Here is a 22,438-nt window from a genome sequence, read left to right on the forward strand (position 1 = left end):
CTTACAGCAATTAAAAGTTTTAAAATTTTCATTCTCGCTTTCCTCTATTGTAATTCACCAGTTTTTGAAAGCCTACTTTTTCTCTCTTTAAATTGCGTTATGCCTTGAGCAGCATTCTTTTGGATTTCATAAATTATTCTAATAAATAGGTTAATGGTTGTATATTGATAAAACCGTATGTATATTATACCTTATCAATTAAATACTTTTAAAAAATATTCTGAAAATTCTTTGAAATAGAAAAAAAGTATTCTAAACATACTCAAAATAATTTGTCAGGAATCGTGGGATACTTTCTTTCTTGCTTACTCAATCATATTTTTATGGCAAAAAAACAGCCGTTTAATGTTACTCTGTTACTAAATTAATGTTAATTACATTCTCATTACTTGCGAAAATTTTAGTTTAATTCGTTCTCTAAATAAGTTTTCTTTAAATAACATATAAAAACGATGCATTTAATGTAATTTCTACAAATTAGCGTTATGTTGATTAAGTTTGTCGCTAATTACACAGAAAATTGTTGTTATAAAAAACTATAAGCAGCTATAATATTTAGTCCATATGAGCGTCTTTCAATTCCCAAATCAATAAAAAAATAATAAAATTCTGAAGATTGCATTGTTCGTCTTATGGGGATTTAAAAAAATTGTTATTGGATTTTTCTTTAGCGCAAACTTTTTCTTCCACATTTTTGGAAAGAAAATTAAATATTTTCTAAAAGCGTAAATGTTTTCACAAAACCTTTTAGCAACATAGTTCCAGAAAACATAGTTAAAAAAATCGATTTCTTAGCCGACTTTCAAGTAACTCTTAAAAGAGTTTATCAAATAAAAATATTTCATAAATTGCACCACACAACAAGTCGATAAAAACTTTTTTTTTTCCATAACAGTCATCAACAAAAAAATCTTCGCTTACAGATAAAATTCCTGAATTCCATACTTTTTTAGATAAATAAAAACTCCAGTGAGGAAAACCTAGATTAGGGTCTGAAAAGCCCGTAACAATACATACATAAAATAATTTTTATTGAATTTTTTTTTTAGTTTCTGACTGAATTTTTTTAGTGTTTCAGTTCTTCTATATATTATAACTTAGAGAGAAATTGAAATTTTTTTGCCCACTTCCTTAAGAGCAGAATTTTTTTAATACTTTAGCAACAAGCAATGTGCTCGCCTTTTTGAGGAAAAAAAGGAGTGAACAAATTTTAATGAAATTGATCTTTCAGATTTAAAATAAAATTAAATATTTTTCAATATATTTAGAAATCAATAGGATATTTTCGATATTTAAACTAATAAAATATTCAAGCATAAAAATAATATGATTTATAGTACTATTTTTATCTAAAGATAAACGCAGATCTATTTTAAGGAGCACTAGGATCTATTTGTATATTATTCTTTATCAATGTCACAACATCCAGCAAATTAAAAAAAAGTATTTAACTAGATATGCACTAGTCTATTCCATTTTTTACGACTAAATAAAGAGTAACATTTGCCTAATTCTTGAAGGGTACTATGTTAAAATTTAAAGTTTAATGATGCTTATTTTTTGTCATTCTATTCATTAATAGTCGAAAAAAGTTTGAGGTACAAAGTATACAAATTAATTATAAATAATTACCAATTAATTAATTTAAAGAATGTAATTTTATATGGTAAAATACAAAATTTGAACGAAAACGGTCGAAAATTCGAATTTTAAGGATCCGTCTTTTTTATATCCGAATTTTAAACATTTGTGTTTATTTCAAAAGTTTTAATCATTTGAAAAATATTTAAATATGGCATGAATTTTTAAGGTTTTTGTTAATTTTAAGCACAATGTGCGAATGAAAGATATTAACCGGTTTTAAAATTTTATGTTGTTTTCATTTTTATTACAATAGGCAACTTTTCAACACCGGAACTTATTTTTTGACCCATTCTATTGTGCAAGAAACTAACAAGCAAGTTAAAGCAGGAAAACTTGTTCTTGATGCCCGTTGTCTAATTTTTAGTACGTCTCTGTGTTCTTCTTTTTCAGCATGTCGATTGACGAAAATACTTCATTATAGATCCGAAAACAGCATGTCCACTTATAATTGCTTTTTCACGATGTCTGCTTCATTCAAATGTAGCCCTATGTTTACCTTTTCTTCCCTTAAACCAGTCATGTCAAAGATACGGCCCGCGGGCCGCATCCGGCCCCCGGTTCGTATCAATACGGCCCGCGATCGCGATGTGTCACAGAAAGAAGAATCGTGTTTTTTAGAGCTTTTAGACTTCACTCGATTCCTCTACGGAAGTTTTAAAATGTGCACACTACATTTATAAGTAATTTCAAGGAAAACGCGTGCCTAGAGAAGCGAGAGAGATAGACAGTAACGACATTTCTTAGCAACAGGCGAAATCTTCGACGGGAATATACTTAGCAGCACAACTACGGATGGCGCTCCTGCCATGGCTGGCAAACATTCGGGCGTTGTAACTAAATTAAAGCAGAAAACATCAGGGAATTTTGTGGGATTTCCCTGTATAATTCATCAGGAATCATTGGCATCCAAGCATTTAAAAATGGACCATGTCATGCTATCTATAATTAAAATAGTAAATTTTATAAGGAGCAGAGGACTAAATCACCGACAGTTCAGGCAGTTTTTACAAGATTTGGACGAAAATTTTTTTTGATGTCCCTTATTTCCTTGAAGTTCGTTGGCTCAGTCGAGGAGTAGTTTTAGAAAGATTTTTTGCATTACGTGACTCTATTCAAGCTTTCATGTAAGAAAAAGGCAACCCAATTGATTATGACATAAACTGGTGGATTGAATGTGTCTTTTTGGTAGATATGAATTAACACTTGACTGATCCGAATGTAAAGTTACAGGGTAAAAATCTGATTATCACTCAAATGTATTCAAGCCTTTGAAACAAAGTTGAGGCTATGGGAAAATCAGGTAAAAAATCAAACTTTGGATCATTTCCCTCATTTAAAATCATTTGGCACAGTGAACCAAAAAAAATTGGATCAGTTTTCTCAACTTCTGCAAAATCTGATCACGGAATTCAACAATCGTTTTGAAGACTTCCACAAAATGAATGAAACGGAATTCCCAATTTTCAACAATTCATTCAATTTTGAAGCTTCACAGGCACCAGTTCATTTGCAAATGGAGTTGATAAATCTTCAATCGGACAGTATTTTGAAAGAAAACTTTAAAGAGGTTAACGCTCTTACATTTTATACACAATATTTCAAGAGTTTGGATAACTACCCGGAATTAAAAAAAGAATGCAGCACGCATTCTGAGAACAAGAGAAGTCAGGTATCTGGATTCTCGAGCTCAAAATAATTACCATCTTTTATAACTTTGATATGATTTTTAACAACCGTATATTATATACCATATAATTAGGTAAATAAAATGTTATAATAGTTCAGTACATTTTTTTTATTTGAATCTGACCCGCCTACACATTCTAAATTTAATATATGGCCCTCTGCAAAATTGAGTTTGACACCTCTGCCTTAAACGCTTTTTTTGGTTCAACTCTTGATCGTATACTTTTCATTGTTCAAAAATATAAACTTAATTTGGTTCTTCGAAACTATGCGGATGTGAGTTTTTTTCATATGCACCTAAGACAATACTGACATAAAAGACATTTTTTTTTGTATTTATTTATTATAGGTGGTACAAGAAGGATGGCGTAAGATTAGTACCAGTTAACCCAAGACCGGGTGTTATTCTTCTCAGTGGTTCACTTTATTTTCAGCAGGTAAATGTTCGTGATTCAGGAACATATGTGTGTGTTGTCAATAACAGTGCTGGGGAGAAGAGAATGGAAAGTCATTTGACAGTAACAGGTAATATAAACATGTGCATATTTTATAACCCTTAACAGTTATTAAATAATTTTAAAATGTTCATGATACTTAGGAACAAATAATGAATGCCGTGATGAATAATGAAATAGTGTATTCTTATTAAAATCATACTGTTAGCTGCTAGTATGAATCAATAATATGAATCGAAAAAAAACTTGCATTGGACCAGATGACTCAGTTCTTATGTTTGAATTAAAAACAAGTTTGGCAGATCTTTTACTCAACTAAAACACCCCCATTAAATTAATGATAAAACTACTAACAACAACTATCAAATTTTACAATGTATTCTTAATAGAAAGTTTCAATTTTGTTTCAACGTTAAAAGTTTATGTATTTAGAACTAATTCCTCTTAATCTACTTAATCTTCGCATAACGTTTGAATAAAGAATTTTCCTTACGACCAATGATTGATATTTCTCATGTAATCCTTGGAGCTGTTAAACCAGTGGTAAATTATCCTAGAACAATTGAAGTTCAAAATTAATTTTTATGTCTGTGTTAATAGAGATTCTAATTACTATAGAACTGAAGTGCTTTTAAGTCTTAGCCTGTGCAACTGATCTAACTGACATCTTTTTATGACAGTAGTAAGATCAGTTGGCACTAGCAAAAAAAGTTGCAGAAATGAAAAAAAAAATTTAACAGATTTTTAAGCATTTTCTAGGTTATTTTTATGCTTTATGGTTTTTGTTTTTGATAAATTTAACCTTACACGCAAAGCCACTTGAAACCGTACTCCTCAAGTTCAAAAATTGAAACAAATTTTTCTGCATATCAAAATAATAATAATAATAATAATTCTTTAATTAATTCTAGGCGACAATAATCAACCTTTAGAAAGTCTGAAATTTACTTTAATATTAAAAGTTTTCTTAATTTAAAACAAAATTCTTCTTAATCAACTTAATCCTCACGCAACGTTCCAATGAAGTATTTTCAATACCCTAATGATGAAAATTTTCCATTCAATCCTCAGCGCTATTAATAGTTCGGCAAAATATCCTACGGTCATCGAAGTGCAAATTTAATTTGAAATACCTGTGTTAAAAGCGATTCTAATCACGATAGGTCACAAGTGTCATTAAGTCACCTTCCTCCAGAGAGACGTGTTCATGGCACGTGCTCTAACTGACATATAATTTGTGAGGACATTGATCAAGGTGGATGTTCCAGTAATAGGTTTTCCTTGTTTTCTTCTCTTGCAGCTCCCCTCTCTGCTCATCTTCATCCAAAGAGGATCCTTGTGGACGCCGAGAAACCTGTCACTCTCAAGTGTAACATCTCAGGATATCCGGTCGATTCCGTCACATGGATGAAGGATACCCGTACCCTTGCTGACAATTCCGGACGTGTCCGGATGCTCACGCGAGACATTATCCACATCAACTCTGTCGGAAGGGAAGATAGAGGGGTCTATCAATGCTTCGTGAGAAATTCTGATGATTCGTCTCAAGCATCAGCAGAGCTAGTTTTGGGAGGTACATTCCTGATTTGCTCAGTTGAAGCTCGAAATTTGCTTTGATGACTGTGGTTTAGCTTAGTAATATTTTTCTCAAATTATAGTAGAAAAGCACTTTTTACAGAAAAACAACAAAAAGTTATAGTTTTACTTATTTTTAAATTTTGTACATGTTAGAATAATTTTAAATTTTTAATTAATTAATTTTAAATTTTGTACATATAGATCACTTAAAGCAAATAGACAATGTTTGAGCTCATAAAATAGAAATAGTCATTAAGGTATAGAGTAAATAATAGGAAAATATGCATAAACATAATAAAAGAAACATAATTTATGTAAGCATGAAACGACCAAAAATTATTATTGTTGATGAAAGAGAGTACAATTATTCACCCATAGTTTTCAACTGATACAGATATAACATGAATTAACACGGTGAAATCTGTGAGTCAACATAACAGACGTAATTTATTAAGAAGAATTGTCCTGGGATTTTATTTTATTTCTGCTAATTATGTTGATCTTTTTGTGCATTTTTGTTTGTTTTGCATTTAATAATTTTTAAAGTTATCAAATTTTTTTAAATCTTTTTAAGGAATGTTAAAATAAAGCTCCGAATGAAAATTCTTAACTTGGGAAAATATGAAAATAAAAACTCTAATTGCGATATTCATCCTATATATATTTAAATTTGATGCGTTTCGATTAGGAAATACCAATTGTTTGATCAAAAGGATACATAATTTTTTTAATTTGTTTAAAACAGTCATAATTTTAAAGAGTCTATTTCGAAATCATGATTAACAACTAAAATTACGAAATTATTAGAAATTATTAATTACTACTAATTATCAATTTAGCTACTTAACTACAAAATACACATTTTTACTCTTTTTGAATAATAAAATTAATGTAGAACAGCTTTTTTGGAAAATAAAGATAAATATAACCATACTGTCGCACAACACCACTCAGAATTTTAGTTATTGTAAGGGAAAATAATTTATGTTTCATAGTTACAAGAGACTTTGCTACAGGTAGACATTGTTTCAGACAGAAAATAATTTGTGTTCAGTTTTAATCCATCTTTTTTAGAAGAAGGTAAAATATTTTTAAATGCATAAGCTTCGTATAAAGTAAAAAAAAAAAAAACATCCACACGACACTCGTCAAGAAAATGTTTTACTCCCAAAAATATTTTTTAAATTTAAAAACAATGAAAAATTTACATTTCTTTCAAACAACCCCATGAAACAAGTTTATCAATGAAAATTGAAAATGCAGGTTTAGAGATCCAATGTACTGTCTTATAATTAATATTAATGTGTGTCAGTCTTATATAATTGATTACTATCAAAAACTTATTTTAAAAATATTATCTAGACCCTGAGATTAGTTAATTTTTTTCTCTTTACAGAAACTGCCCCATCATTTCATGAAACATTTTCCGAGAAAACCTTACGTCCAGGTCCCGTCATATCCTTCCAATGCGCAGCCTCAGGCACACCTTTGCCTCAAGTCACGTGGTCTCTAGATGGATATCCGGTGCCTGACAACGACAGAGTTCGTGTTGGCGATTATGTCAGCAGAAATGGCGATGTTATTAGTCACGTGAACATATCAAGTGTTAGAATAGAAGATGGCGGCATGTACAGTTGCGTGGCAAGGAATGATGTCGGGGAAATAAGGCATTCTGCAAGGCTCAATGTTTATGGACCACCCATGATTAGAGCCATGCCTGATCTATCAGTTGTCGCTGGTGAAGTAACATCGATTCAATGTCGAGTAGCTGGATACCCTATAGATGAAATTATGTGGGAAAAAGGTAGGTTATCAGATTTTACTCCAAAAACAATAGCGATCTATGTTACAAAATTCAATATTATTTTTAGAAGGCACAATATTTTTTAATAAAGAAGTATAATTCCATTTAAAAATAATCTAGTTTCCCAATTTACTAATCTTGTTGAAGCAATGACTGAAGTGATATTCAGATAATTGAGAGGTCTAATTCAATGAAAATTTTAGAATAAATAAGTTGTTCGCAGACTTATCATTCGGAATATAGCAATGTGGTAGATAAATTTGTCTCCCGTGAACCACGTGATGTAAAATTTGGATGAAATTAATTCTTATAAATGTTTAGATTGTAAGTGCTAACAAAGTTTGTATAAAACCTCAGGCAAAAATCAAAAATAAAGACCACTTTTTGTACCGATAAGCAACCAGTTTCTAGCACAGTTACAGTATGAGATAGTAATTAAATAATTACAAAAATCGACTAAAATCGAGCGTTTATTGTGATGTATTTTGTTTAGATTCTGTCTGATTTTTCTATAAAAAGTTCAATGCCTGGAATCTTATAACCTTTTCTTTCTTTATAGATTGAAGTTTATAAATAAAAGTTATATTTTAACGAAAATTATTACTTATCTTAAAAAGGCGCATTATAGGGTCGTGTACTTATAAAATATTTCAGAGGCCGAGCATTTTTAATTCGATTTAAATTAAGCTATTTTAAAATCATCCTTAAACACATGAATAGAGAAATTAGCATACCATTTTCGATAATTAAATGGTTAAAAACATTATTTAAAATAGAATGGAAATGCTTAAAACAACACATTCCACTTAATTTGCTGAATTTACATTGCATATTCTATGAATAAGTGCAATTATTTAAGTTTATAAGAAATTAAATTAAGTCAATTTAAATGCACTTCTTATTTCCTTCAGATGGCCGTCGCCTTCCAACAAATCGTAGACAACAAGTATTTGCCAACGGGACTCTCTTGATTGAGCAAGTTCAACGTCATGAAGATGAGGGCTCTTATGTCTGTTCTGCTAGAGCTGCAGACTCGGCTTCTGTAGATGGCAGTCTGAAGATAACAGTTAAAGGTACATAGATACAGTTATAAAAAAAAATATGTGTCTGAAAAATTATTTTTAATTTAAATCAGTTTAATTAAGTTTTCAAAAATTTAACTATTTATAATTTTTATGGATTTTATTTTTAATTAGTTAAAATAATTTTTAAAAAATTTAAATTCAAGTTTTACATAGAAAATTGAAATAAATAAAAAAAAACAATTACCCTTTGAAGTGTACTCTTCAATTCTAGGAATTAAAATGGTTGATTAATTTTAAGGTGGTGCCATGAATATTGAAAAAAACAATTAAAAATCCATTTATTGCCTTTTCTTCTTGTTAATTTTCAAGGAGTATGTATGTATACTATAAAACTCGCAGTGTACTGTACAACAACAAATAAAAATATTGATTGATATTGATATTTGAATGAATGACATTGATTTAAAACAGCATTTGTGTTTCTTTTCTTAACTCCAAACTCGTAGTTATATAAAAAATTTTTACACCACACATGGAGAAAAAAAATCTGGTAAAATTTCCGAGCTGTAAAATACTGACATTTCTAGCAAGGAAAAAAACAAAAAAAAATTTTGTTAATAAAGCCAAAATATACAATATTTTAAACAATTAATTTTGTAATTTTCCCGTTCATACAGTAACTGTTATCGCAATTTCTGTATTCCAAAATTATAGTACATGCCACCACACACTTAGTAAATAAATACAACACTGAAAAATAAATTTAACCGAATAAATGGTTTCGTGGTAACACGAATAAAAAAAAAATTCATGATAAATTACCAAACATTGCCACGTTTACTAAATTTATAAAACCATATTTTATTGTTATTTTCACAAAAATCATTTCCAAAGCGGTGTGGAAAAATTATCGCGCTTTTTTGATGTTCCCATCGTACCAAAAAAAAACGGCACATTTTACCATCTTCTGGTATTTTTCACCATGCTTTTTTCTCAGTTCAGTGAGAAATGCAAAAATATATTTTTTATCAAAGTGATTAAGCTGTGGTGGATCAGAGGATAGAGCGTTCGTCTTCCAATGAGGTAAACCTGGTTCAAATCCCAGCGGTGACTGGTCGATACAAATTTCTGACTCGTCTCGCTCTGACCACAATGATGACGAATAATATCCGCATTGGTCTCCGGATCACGGGTTAGAGCTAAACATGGGAGACTTTCGTGGTTTTTCTCTCCATGTAACGCAGATGTGAGTTAGTTCCATTAAAAAGAGTCCTCCACGGAGACAAACTTTCTCCCAATAATTGATCCTAGAGTTCCCTTGTCTTCTGGATTGGGTTCAAAACTTCAGGGGTACGGAGTTGAACATTAGTTGCCGTAAACCCAAAAACGTAATGGCTGTTCAACGATAATAATAAAATTATTATAAAATATAAAAGTGATCTCTTAATCTTTCTTAATGCCATTAAAAATTTATAATAATTAACAAAAATATATGTATAAATAATGAATTATAATTAGTTTGTAAAGTAATTATACAATTTTCAGTTCAGCAATACTTTTCTAGCGTAATTTTCTAGACTTTTTAAGTAATAATTTATGATCTAATTACAGTTTTTTAATTAAGTACTTACTGAATCGCTGCATTCTATTTATACTCAGTTATTAAAGTACATTAAATAAGATCTCATGAAAACGATTTGGTAATAATAATACACACTTATCAAAAACAATAGTCATATTTATTTGTTATCATAAATTTAAATTTACGCAATTATATTCGGAAAAGCTTACTAATATTAAAAAAGTGCAAAGTAATTTCTTGCTGAATTAAATTTAAGAAGTAAAATGTTTTCAATTAATATGTGCTTTTAATCAAATTTATTAATTTTTAATTAATTTAAGTAAAATTCAACGAAATTTTAATTAATTCTTAACTTGCACACCCTGTTTCTGATTAATTTTATTTTTTGCAGAAAAGCCAGTTATCATGCCTTTTTCATTTCCATCTGAAAATTTAAAAGAAGGTATGAAAATCTACGGAATGTGTGCTGTATCAGCCGGGGACCCACCATTTCATATATCGTGGTTAAAGGATGGCAGACCGATTTCTGCCTCTGATAGTGACATTACTATACAAATGATAGGACAAGATTTTAGTTCAATGACCATAGATAGTGCTACTACAAGGCATAGCGGACACTACACATGCGTAGTGAAAAATGATGTTGCTACTGTTAACTATACTGCTACCCTCACAATCCACGGTAAGCTATTATAATCTATTTATTATTTGAAAATTCCGTTTTTTTTTTAGTTTTCTCTTAAAAATTAATTTAATTTTGTTAAACACGAACATTTATTTCATATTTTTAATTCAGTCCGGTACACAATACATCATCAAGGAAGTTAAATAATTACACAAAAAGAAATTCCAGTGAAAATATTTAAATATAACTAGATCAAAAAGTTATCCTGTTTTAACGAATTTTTCCCTGCATTATTTATCAATGGAATTACTATTTCAGGGAAGGCGTTATAAAATGAATTAATTTTTCTTTCAATTCAGTATTTTTTTTTACTGTAATTTATTTTTACTGTAACGAAAGTTTTAATGGCAAGTTATTTTTTTTACATCCTATACCTGCAGCAACCAAAAAAAAAAAAAAAAAAAANAAATTAAAAAAAAAAAAAAAAAAAACTAAAAAGAAGGAAAAATGTTTCAATTTGGTTGGATAGAAAAATGTAACAGATGTTAGTTATAAATAATAATAATAAATATAAGGATTGTTGAAAATTTTTCGCGTCTGAAAATTATCAATTATTATTATTATTCATAAAAAAAACTATAACATTGCTTGTGAGAGCATTTAAATTACAATGAAACATACATTTATTTATAATAAGTGTTATAATATATAAAATTGTAAAATTTCTTATTTACGCTTTAATCATATTTTTATCTGAAGAAATAAAAAAATATTAAGAGCCCCTCATTAAGGAGATAAATATAAAGTCTTCTGTTATTTGCTGAATTTGATATTTAGTTTGTAAATAAGTAAACTTTTTGACTCAACTAATGGGTAATATAATCATTGTCCCAGTTTGGCGTATTCTGTTGTACATTTTAATAGTCTGTTTTCTTCCGTAGTTCCTCCTCGTTGGCGAATGGAACCAGCTGACACGAGTGTTCTTGTTGGAAGAAGCGTGTCACTTCATTGCCAAGCAGATGGTTTTCCGCAACCTCAGATTCGTTGGGAAAAAGCCTCTGGTACCTTTTATTTACTGTTTTATCGTTGCTCCTCCGTTAGGGATAATTTGTGCGCTGGCATCATTCTTGATGGAATTTTTTCCTTTAATAGAGTTTTCTCCATAGAATACTTGAAGTTGAAAAAAGAGATTACTATAAATACAGAAAATAACATCGAATACTATGTGTAAATAAAAAAAATTAAACTAAAACCATAGTTAAACTGTAAAGAATTCCGGATAAAATAACGGATAAAGTAGTGGTCAGCGTGAGCAGTCGGACCAACGCAGACATTATCTCGCATTGCGCATGCGTTAATAACGTAAACAAATATTTATTTTGAATTTGTATTGATTTTGTTATTGTCGACCAGTACTTTGGAGAACAAATAATAACTTTGTTCAAGAAAAAACACATTAGCTAAACGAAAAAGAAGAGGAAGAAGAAGCTATGTTTAATGTTAAAATCAAAATCTTGGCTGATTCCAATGCTCTGTAGGATGTTGTCCGCCATTGCTTCCGTCGTTAACGTTACGTTGTAATCCAACTGCAGTTGATTCGGACGTCAGTCGGCGTTCAAGTTGAGCTTTCGATGACGTATGCTATCTATCCCACAATTTGGCCAATCAGGGGTTAGCGCTAGCTTCAAGCTGACGTTTTGTAACGCCGACCTGTCCTAAGAAACCAGGGCATCATCCGTAAAATCCATTTTAAAGTAAAATTAATTTTTACCGTAAAATATTATATTATGATTTTTGCAGTAATATTCATTTAATTAGAATGATTCAGTGACTTAACCGTAATTATTTCTGTAAAAATGCAGTTCTTAAGTGTTTTTGCTTCGTTGCATATTCCGGTAAAAATAGATTTTTAACGAAATAGATTTTACTGTAAAAACTACCCGCACCCTGAATGACCATGCTTTTTTACCGTATTCTAATCTACAATTTTATACAGTGTACCCTTGAAACAGCTTGGATTATTCTGCTGAAGGGTTTTCAAGCAAAATTTAGTGATAGATTTGAATGCCTATTTCGTCAAGTATATTGCCCATTTCGCACAGGTACATTTTTACCGTGACTTGATTCGAAATTTTTTACAGTGTATGGAAATCTGTTTACAGAGTACGAAAATATGTTTAGTTGCAATGTTGTCTCGAAAAAAACATATGTGTGGGATAATTTTTCCCTCTAAGCTTCATTCTGCAAAAGAATTTGGTTAAAGTTTTGGTTCTAAACACTTACTCTACGCATATATTTATTTCAGATCGTTCCGCAAGAGATTACAGACCGATTAGCACGAGCTATCATCACCAAATATTTGAAAATGGCTCTCTCACAATACAAGATATAACAGAGGAAGATGGAGGGTATTACTTGTGCCAAGCAACTAACGGTATCGGACCTGGTCTCAGCAGTGTTGTTACCCTAAGTGTGCACGGTAAAGATGTATTTCCTTAATTTCACTTAAAAATCTATTAGCTATTTAAAAGTTGCACTGACATGTAAAAGTTATGGGTAAAGTAATAAATCCGGTTAATATTAATATTAACCTGTCAATATTATTAATAACCGCTTCCTATGGTCAAAGTGAGAAACCGGTCATAATTAATAATTAGCGCTTCTTTTTGTCAAAGTGGGAAATTGCTGTATCATGTTCTGTGGCAGAATAAGCACAAACCAAGTTGGTTAAGTTTTGGCAATTTCGAGGCAGCAGCCAGCTAACAACTAAAAATAAAAGTCACAGAAAGGGACTAACGTGAAAGGTATAACTAGTAATTTTTCCAGTTTAAAATCAATTTGTTGCCTCGGCGATTGCAGTTGGCGAAACAGATCACGATACGAAAATAAATATCCCCAAGCAAAACATGGAAGAATGGCATTGACCAAACTTCATTGGTTATAATTAATAATAACAACCGATCAATGCGATGAATTTGCTTAAATTTTTCACTTTAACCGGCTTATCTGGTTATTATTATTATTGAACTGCAAGTATTAATAGCAACCGACTAGTCATATTGACCGTAACATATACATTGTCCCAAATATGATCATCAGTTTGTAAAAAAATTAAAGAAAAACGGAAGAAGTTAGAAACGTACAGTCTGATGAAGTAATGTATAAATATTATAAAATAATGTATTAATATTTTCACAAAGTTACAAAACTAAATATACAGTTTGTCAACAGATAGTGCCGCTGACTCGAATTTTATTTTATAACCGTCGTTAAACAGCCAACCCGCGATTGGGTTTACTACTACTAATGGTCAACTTTGTAGCCTTGAAATTTTGAACCTAATCCAGAAGACAAAGGAACTCCTGGATCAAGTAATGGGAAAAATTTTGCCTTTTGGAGGACATTTCGATGGAACTAACCAGCATTTAAACCTCCATGAACCATGAAAACCTCCCACGGTTAGCCCGACGGCAAGGAGACTCTAACTCTTGATCCGTCCACCACTGAGGATATTTTACGTCAGCACTGTGGTCAGTGCTAGCCGAGTGTGGAATTCGTATTGACCAGCCATTGCTGGGATTCAAACCGTGTCCACCTAATTGGAAGGTGAACGTTTTATCCCCTGAGCCACTACGGCTCTGAATGGAAAAAAAAATATTAAAAAAATATTTCTGCTTCTTGTTACACATTTCCAAATCGGCGCTTTTGTTAATTTTATAATTAAAATTCGCCACATCATTGCTTTTTGCATTTTAAACGTTCTTATAATTTTTGAAATAGGGTGATAAATAAGCAAAATTTCGCAAGAGCAACGTAATAAATTGCTTGAGTTTGGTCTTTTCGCGTTTGTCATGAATCTTTTTAAATTGTACAGTCTTAGACGCTTGACTCCTAAGCACCATTGATAGTTTATTTGCATGACAGTTTTTCAAGAGGGAAACCAATTATCTGCATGATGATAAATACAACTGAAAGAATCAGTTTTCGAACAGAAAACATAATGACTTTATAAATACAATTATGTTAAAAAGAATCTGGTATTTTAAACCTTGTAAACTTCAAAAATTAGGCGTGTATGCATAGATCACTATTATTTGGCATTTTTTATCATCTTAAAATATTTTAACTTTTCGTCATTTTTAATGTATTATTATTTTATGACTTCTTTTTTCCTAAATTAACTCACTGACACTTTTTGTATAAAATTGTAATTCAAATTCACAAATAAACCTCAAAAATATAATAATAATAATCACTATATGTGAATAACGTGGACTTAGAGTTATAAACTCAAACGTTCATTTTCTTCACTCTTATAATTACGGATCATAACGAAAAATACTTAACTTTTTTAAAATTTTAACTAAAGATTTTATTTTAAAATATTTAGTTACTTTATTAATTTTCAATCTTACATGAAAAATTGTTGAATTACAAAAACTAAAGTAGCAGATCTTTATAACCAATTACATAACTTTTTGGTGCTTAATCATAAGAAATATGAACTCTATTATGTGTTTAATTTAATTCTCTAATATTTGAGCAATATTCTATAGCAACAAAGTAACTTATATTCAAACATTAATAGACATACTGTTAAATCAAATTTCATAACAGTGCAGATTAAACCATTTAAAAATGTGGGAAACCAAAGAAAAATATTTTTAAAAAAACTTTAAAAGTCCCTAAAATATTTTTTATGAATTAAAGATATAATAATTTAATCCCGAAATAATTAGCTTTTTTCGATATTTAAACTTAAGTTTAAAAATTGAATTTCTTTCTGTATTTTTAATTTTAGTTTTGTCGGAACTATTGTACCTTTTCTTTGAATGAAATTTAATGATAGATATTAATTAAATTCTTTATTACATATTTAAGTGTTATTTAAATCGTAAAAACACTTGTAATCTGTATGTAACCAGGTTTAAACTGAAGATAATATATCACTAAGAAATAATTACGAATTGCTTTTTCTAAACTGGTGTATTCTTAGAAATGAATTATAGGCAAACCTATTGCACCGACAAAATTCTGGAAAAAAAGTCATTTATTTCTTTTGCAGTGTGAAATGTCAAAATTATCGTACGAAAAGATAATGAAAGTTTCCTTAGCAGTTTGAAAATATTTATTCTTACTTTTGAAGAACATAAATATTTTTTGCAAAAAGTGATTTTTGCAATTACGGTGAAATGCTTTAGAAATTTACTGTCAGAAAAATGCAAATTGTTTTCTGGTTATATCCTTTTCAAAGGTTTAACTTGGATACATATTAAAACTTTTATACTAGGTTTGCGAATAATTTACCATGCGGACGTTGTTTTAATATTGTATGAAATATAGGCTTAACGCTTTTTAAACCATTAAAATTTTCCTACCTAATTTAAATTTTCATAACTTTTCCTTTCTTACATAAATTTTCATAACTGTCTTCCCTTTTTCTATACCATTATACTTTATGCATGATCTTGTTGAAAATTTTTGTCACTTTAAAGACTTTTATAAAAAAAATGCATGGCAATTTACTTTAACCTAACTTATGATTTAGTAAAAATAAAATTGACACTTACCTTGATTATTAGTTGAAATTAACGGATTAATATTAAAAAGGATATTAAAGGATTTAATATTACAAAGTACCATTTTAGAAACATGCATACTCGATATTACTCATGGAAATCGTGAAAATACAAAAAATTCATTTTCAGTGTTTTACTATGAATTGCTTTATTTTATTCGCCCAATTTTTTCTTTTCATTTCAATACCATTCAAATAGTTTAATCTTTGAAATTTTCAGTAAAATTTATAATGCAATATTTATACACCATAACATATTTGTCAATCAGTTTGATACATTATTTGATATATGTATCAAAATTGTAATTATAATAGTTTGGAGAATCTTTGAAATATCATAATATCACGCTAATCAGCATATCAGAGAATAATAATAAGCAAGGTTTGGTGCTTAAAAAATTATCAATTTAATTTCAAACTTTTTTTACTAAATATGCCGGTTTGTTTTAAACGTTATTGAATTATTGTTGTTTTTGCAGAATCACCTCGCTTTGAAGCAAAATTTCGAACCCAAATGGTAAAGAAAGGGGACGATGTTACGTTATCTTGTTCTGTGTCTGGAGATTCACCATTGTCAATCACATGGACCCGGGATAAACAACCATTAAATTTGGAAACAGAACCAAGGTAAGTGTTTTTATAATTGGCTAAAACTATATAGTACTTAAAAAGTATTATGTGCAGGTCCAGATATATGAACACATCAATTATTAAAAGAAGATAAAAGCATAGAGTGGTTAAAATTAAAAATACTACTGATTTGTTCAACATACCTGATTTGTTCTACATGGAGTCCGTTCTTGTGATGTCAATGAAATTTGATACTACATACCATGGAACAAAAACTTAATAAAAATTAGTTTTAATTCCAATCACCAGGTTGAATTCCATATCGCAGATGCATTCCATGTCAAATGCCTCTAAAAAACGAGTTATAACGAGTTCAACCAAATCATGAAAGATTTCTATGTCTAATACAGCAACGTGATATGCTTGCTTTTAGCTCAGTTTTAGTTTGGAAGCCACTTCAGTCCTCTATTCAGCGGCATTCCATTGTCCAACAATGTTTCCACCAGTTTAATAACAATCTTATTATAGTTAATTCAGTCATAATTGCATTATGCAAAATTTTTACTTTGCAATGACTACTGGTTTTTATACCATTCCAAGTAATTTTAAAGTTTTTCTCGTACTGAATAGCGTTGTCTGTCTGTCAAAATGTAAACTATTTTTCATTGCAGATTTTGTTCCCGTGGTTCACATTACGTTCATAACAAATTTTTTAACATCCATCCACTAAGCACCTAAAACGGGAATTTTTTTTCAATTTAAATTATAAGTTTGATTATAATTACCCAATACAACATTTCTTGATGATTTTAGCATTCTTGAAAACGAAACCTTCTACAACTTCCTTCTTTAAGTATAGAAATGGTAGAGGGTTTCAAAATGAGTATTGGCTATTGAATGATTGAACCAATGCTAAAAATCAAAATTAGCAAAATGTAGTATGTATTGTTGCTGTTGTGTCTATGCTAGTGCAAAGTTTAATTAGAGTCCTCCAAAAGTCTTGATAACAAGGTTTGCAAGTTCTGGAGCCCGATGGCCATGGAGAATTTCGATGGGAGAGTATGTATTGTTAGCTGCGCATTGTGAATTTCAAGCAATTCAATGTTCTATTTTCTCAAGTTGTGTCAAACACCTAAAGTATTCCTCTCTTTGTTGATATCATTAATTTTGTGTATTCATTTTTTGTAAAATTAGGTTCCGCAAGCAGTTAAATCTACTTTATTATTATTTTATGTTATAGGTTTCAAGTTACACAAGCTTCAAATGGAGAAAACAGATTGAAATCAATGCTTCGAGTAACCTCTGTAGGTAGAGTTGATTCAGCTCTGTATACATGCTTAGCTTCGAATACTTATGGAGAAGATGACACAAATATACAGCTGATTGTACAAGGTATGCATGCAACTTACTTAAATATTTTAAAATAAATGAAAAAAGCGTTAATAATTAAATGCCAAGGAAGAAAAATTGCTATTATAGTTGGATTTTAAAATGCGACAACATTTGCATGGTGAAAATGATTGAAAACAATCAATAATGCTTTTTCTTGTGCTGGTATTTATTTAAAAAGGAGATGCCTAATTTTTTATATACAACAAGCCAATTAAAGTTTCGATGCGCCTGTAAATTCTGCTATTTTTTGTTACTATTTTACGTTTACAATTTCAAATATAGAAAAGGGTAGAATATGTTTCAATTAGGATTGCATGCAGTTAAATTAGGTAACGAATGCCAGTTTCATGAAATCCCACACTATTGGAATTTTCATTCTAAAATTATGATAAAATGACTGGCAGCAATCTGTTCATCAAACAACCGCAAAGTTTATGGTAAAGAGCATTTTTTTATATTTGTGATTTTGTAACCGTTTGCAACAAGTATGGTTAAAAAATCATGTTTACGAAACTATGTAGTTTTTTTAAACCATTTACAACTAGCATGGTTTCAAAAACACAAAAAATAAGTTTTACTGGACATTCAAGATAGCTTAAAAGATTTATGGTGTGCAGTCATCTATGAGAGAATGAGAGTATTGTATTCTATATGTATAATATTGCGTTGTCTACGCTAGGAATCGAACTCCCAATCTGTTGGTAATGGTTGGCAGATTACCCTTCTTGGCTATAATATGTACCCATCTGCAAAGAAAGTGGTTCTATTAGGTGGGCCTAGTTGGTGCGATAAAATCTTGGTTGTGTAACCATATTACGTGAAAGCAGTTAATAAATGGTTTTCTCACAGTTAACAATTTGAATACCATCTTTTTTATGGTTATTTGACTTTGAAATTAACAATTAAATAAATTGTTATTTCTAACAGGGCAATATAATATAGTTAGAAGTTATTTTTTGTACGATAATTTGATGCGCTGATTTCTATAAAGTAAATGTAAAATAGATTCAATGTGTTATGCTTGAAAAATGCTTTGGCAGGGAAAAAGGGATAATTTTTGGTACCCCGAATGGACAATTGCATCATCTCTTATTTTTATTTTTAATCCGAACTTATTGGAATTTTCTCCCTGAAACCGAATATCTAATTGCTTTTTTTTCCTCCAATGTTTGTTTATTTAATTATTAAACATTTAAATTGCCCATAAAAGAATCTGTAAGTGAGGCGATCAAAAATGATCCCTGATTGGTTATGACATCACGTGTGCTGAATGTAAACGTGCCTCCTCCGTTCTCTAAGGCTATTTCAACGCTCTTTTAGTTTTGATATCACTTATAATCGCATGGATATCCTTTGTATAATGATAGTAAATATTTTGTGAATTAAATTTACGGCTTTGAGAGTGTGTGCAAAATGGAAGAAAGTTTTTTAAACTTCAAACTGTTTACCCATCACTAAAATAGCTGAAGAAATGTTTATTCAACTTTTTACAACGAATCAACATTTCTATTTGGATGAAATCAATGGTGTTAAAGTTCATAGAAAATATTATTTTATTCCACTTATTTTTAAGTTAATATAATGCTCAATTACAGCCTTATTACTAAATTAAAATTAGTCCCAGATTGGATGGAAATAGTATACATTTCGATATAGGGTGGATGAATTTATTATTCGGTATTGCATTTAAAAATCAGTGTATTCATAAATCTAGTCTTTTAAAACATATTCAATCAATCCATCATCATTATAACTCATGTGCTATTGTTTAAATATTCAGCTGATTAAAATTTAGGTTTGCCTTTTTATTTATTTATTTTTACTCGAGTTGAACCATGAATGCTTTTATTTTTATATTTTTTAACCCCTTAACAATCGGTTAATTTTCAAGAAAACGGTCATAAAAGTGATTATTTTTTTATACACATATATTATATACGTATTTGATTAGTGCTGATATCTAGTTTAAAAAGAACTAACTATCTACAATTGCCTTAAAAGTACCTTGATACTGCCATCTGGTGTGTGAAATGAGAAACAAAATGTTTCTCGAGCAAAAGAAATGAATTAGTTTTATTCTTATTGGCGCACAACTGAAAAACACTCCAGCCCGGAAATATCACGGGAGCGAGAAATAGAGGGCGAAACCTCACCCCGTCATTTTCACGGGAGCGAGAAGGAAGGGGTTAAAGTAAATATTTACTAATGCAGTTTATTTCTTCTTATTTTTTACTATGTATTAAATATTTAAAAACACATTAATGCTGATATTTATTCCTAAAATTGTTTTTTGAGAAAACTAGGAATTTTGCTGCAGTTAGAAATTAATTTCAAATTTATAAATTTTAATTCCTCTTTCTGCAATATAGTATTTACAAAGTATGGTTATTGTTATTTTTTCTCCTTATTTTTGCAAGCTATTTGTCAGTGTTTGTAAAAAAGAATTCTAAAATAGTAAAATTAATGTATTATACATTTTTAATGAAAAATATTTAATTAAAATAGGTGAAAAAATAGCAGGTTAATCATTCTGTATCGCCGAAAACGGAACAGCACTTTCACGAATCTAGTTCATTAAAACATATCTGTCCATCATCATCGTCTTCGCTACAATCTATGCGCTTTTACTTAAAATTTCACATATTGTAATTTAATTTAGCCACATAGTTTCAGCGAACTAAGCTAAACTTTTTTTATTTCACTAAATCTAAAGAATTGAAAAAAAATATGCAAAATGAAAGGAAATTCAAAAGCAAATGATTGATTATTTATTAAAAAATTAAATATACAATAATTTTGATATCGTTCTCATTATTTTTATTCCTTGAGTAAGTATGATTTAGCTGCACCAAAAAAATTTTTTTATACGCATTAATACAATTTAATTCCTGTTTCTGCTGTGTAGAAAAAAATAAATGCATATTCATGATTTCAATACTCTTATAACGTAGATTAACATTAATTAAAATAATGTGAATAAAATCAACTGGAATATATTAATTTCTTCTTTTTCTTTTAACTTAAAAACATTTTTTTAAAAGAATGAATTAAAAGTTAGGCTGGGATCACAATTTTTTCCAAAAGACTACTGCCATTCTGAAGAAAATTCCCTGCATTAAATTCCAGCTAGAATTAATAAGTGAAAAAAATTAATAACTTAAGCTTTTCTACATTTTTAAATTCTTTACAAAAAAAATTGGTTCAACTTCTTGTTTTCACTTAACATGAAAATAAATCTTCGAAATGAATTTGAAATATACTTTAAAATTAATAATATCAGGCATCCATAACTCATGCTAACGCCTTTTTTAATAAACTAAAAAAATCTTACTGTTCTAGAAAATTTCGTCAACTATTAACAATGTTTCAGTTGATGCCATTGAAATTTAAAATATTATAAAAATACGTTATATTTGTCCCACATTTTCATTAAGCTACATTAGGGCACAATATATTTCGTCAACTATTAACAATGTTTCAGTTGATGCCATTGAAATTTAAAATATTATAAAAATACGTTATATTTAGCTCACATTTTCATTAAGCTACATTAGGGTACAATTTATTTCATCAAATATTAACAATGTTTTAGTGGATTCCATTGAAATTTAAAATATTATAAAAATACTTTATATTTATCCCACATTTTCATTAAGCTACATTAGGGTATAAATTATTTCATCAAATATTAACAATGTTTTAGTAGATTCCATTTAAATTTAAAATATTATAAAAATACGTTATATTTATCCCACATTTGCATTAAGCTACATTAGGGTACAATCAATTATGCATATCTTCGTCCTCATATAGTTATTTACCATCTAAACTAATTGGATTTAATTACGAAAATTCAAACGAAAGCAAGAACGCAATGGCTTTCACAGAACAGCGATTGTAAACGAACGACAGATGGGCACGCGTGACGTCAATTCATGAATAATCACGTGACTCTCCATTTCTGACGAAAACGAAAGTAAGCATTTTTTGGTGAAAAAAACTAAATAATTAGCACTATTAGAAAAGTAATAAAATGTTTTCCGGGATTTATAAAGGATTCTCAATGCGTTAGGATTTTTAAAAAAATGACTGTAATCGTCCATTCTAGCAGTATGGCTTTTCAAAATGACAATTCACCCTCTGATTCTGGGTGATCAAGAAAGTATTTAAAATATATTTATTATATTAAATAATAATTAACCTTAATTTCATTCAATAAATTCAGTATTCGGGGATCTAGTAAAAAGAATTGAAATAAACTGTTATGTTTGCAATTCGAATAATTGGGAAATTTTAAAATATCTTTAAAGAGTGCAATTATTACTAGATAAAAAGCTAAAAATATCAGTTGAACCTAATTGTGGGATTAGTAAGTCAGTTAGGCGGGTTTCATTTCGACTGTTTAGATTGTTCTTGAGTAGCAACCGAGTAATTTTTGTTGAGAGCAGTTTGATTGCTTCCTAGTGATGTTATAGTTGAAATAGAATCTCGTCTGGTGA

The 22,438-nt window shown here is 29.5% G+C and overlaps 1 protein-coding gene across 1 annotated transcript in view; it reads left to right on the forward strand.

The window, feature by feature from the left end:
• Nucleotides 1-22,438, forward strand: part of LOC107449899 (cell adhesion molecule Dscam1) — a 269,009-nt gene that overhangs the window by 206,022 nt on the left and 40,549 nt on the right. Inside the window, exons 6-14 of the mRNA XM_071184247.1 lie at nt 3,680-3,855; nt 5,086-5,358; nt 6,760-7,167; nt 8,079-8,240; nt 10,166-10,456; nt 11,341-11,460; nt 12,705-12,878; nt 16,457-16,604; nt 17,788-17,939. Of these exons, the coding sequence (XP_071040348.1) occupies nt 3,680-3,855; nt 5,086-5,358; nt 6,760-7,167; nt 8,079-8,240; nt 10,166-10,456; nt 11,341-11,460; nt 12,705-12,878; nt 16,457-16,604; nt 17,788-17,939 (1,904 nt within the window). The remainder of the gene's footprint in view (nt 1-3,679; nt 3,856-5,085; nt 5,359-6,759; nt 7,168-8,078; nt 8,241-10,165; nt 10,457-11,340; nt 11,461-12,704; nt 12,879-16,456; nt 16,605-17,787; nt 17,940-22,438) is intronic.

The sequence above is a fragment of the Parasteatoda tepidariorum genome, chromosome 8 (assembly GCF_043381705.1).
Source record: "Parasteatoda tepidariorum isolate YZ-2023 chromosome 8, CAS_Ptep_4.0, whole genome shotgun sequence".
NCBI classification, from domain to species: domain Eukaryota; kingdom Metazoa; phylum Arthropoda; class Arachnida; order Araneae; family Theridiidae; genus Parasteatoda; species Parasteatoda tepidariorum.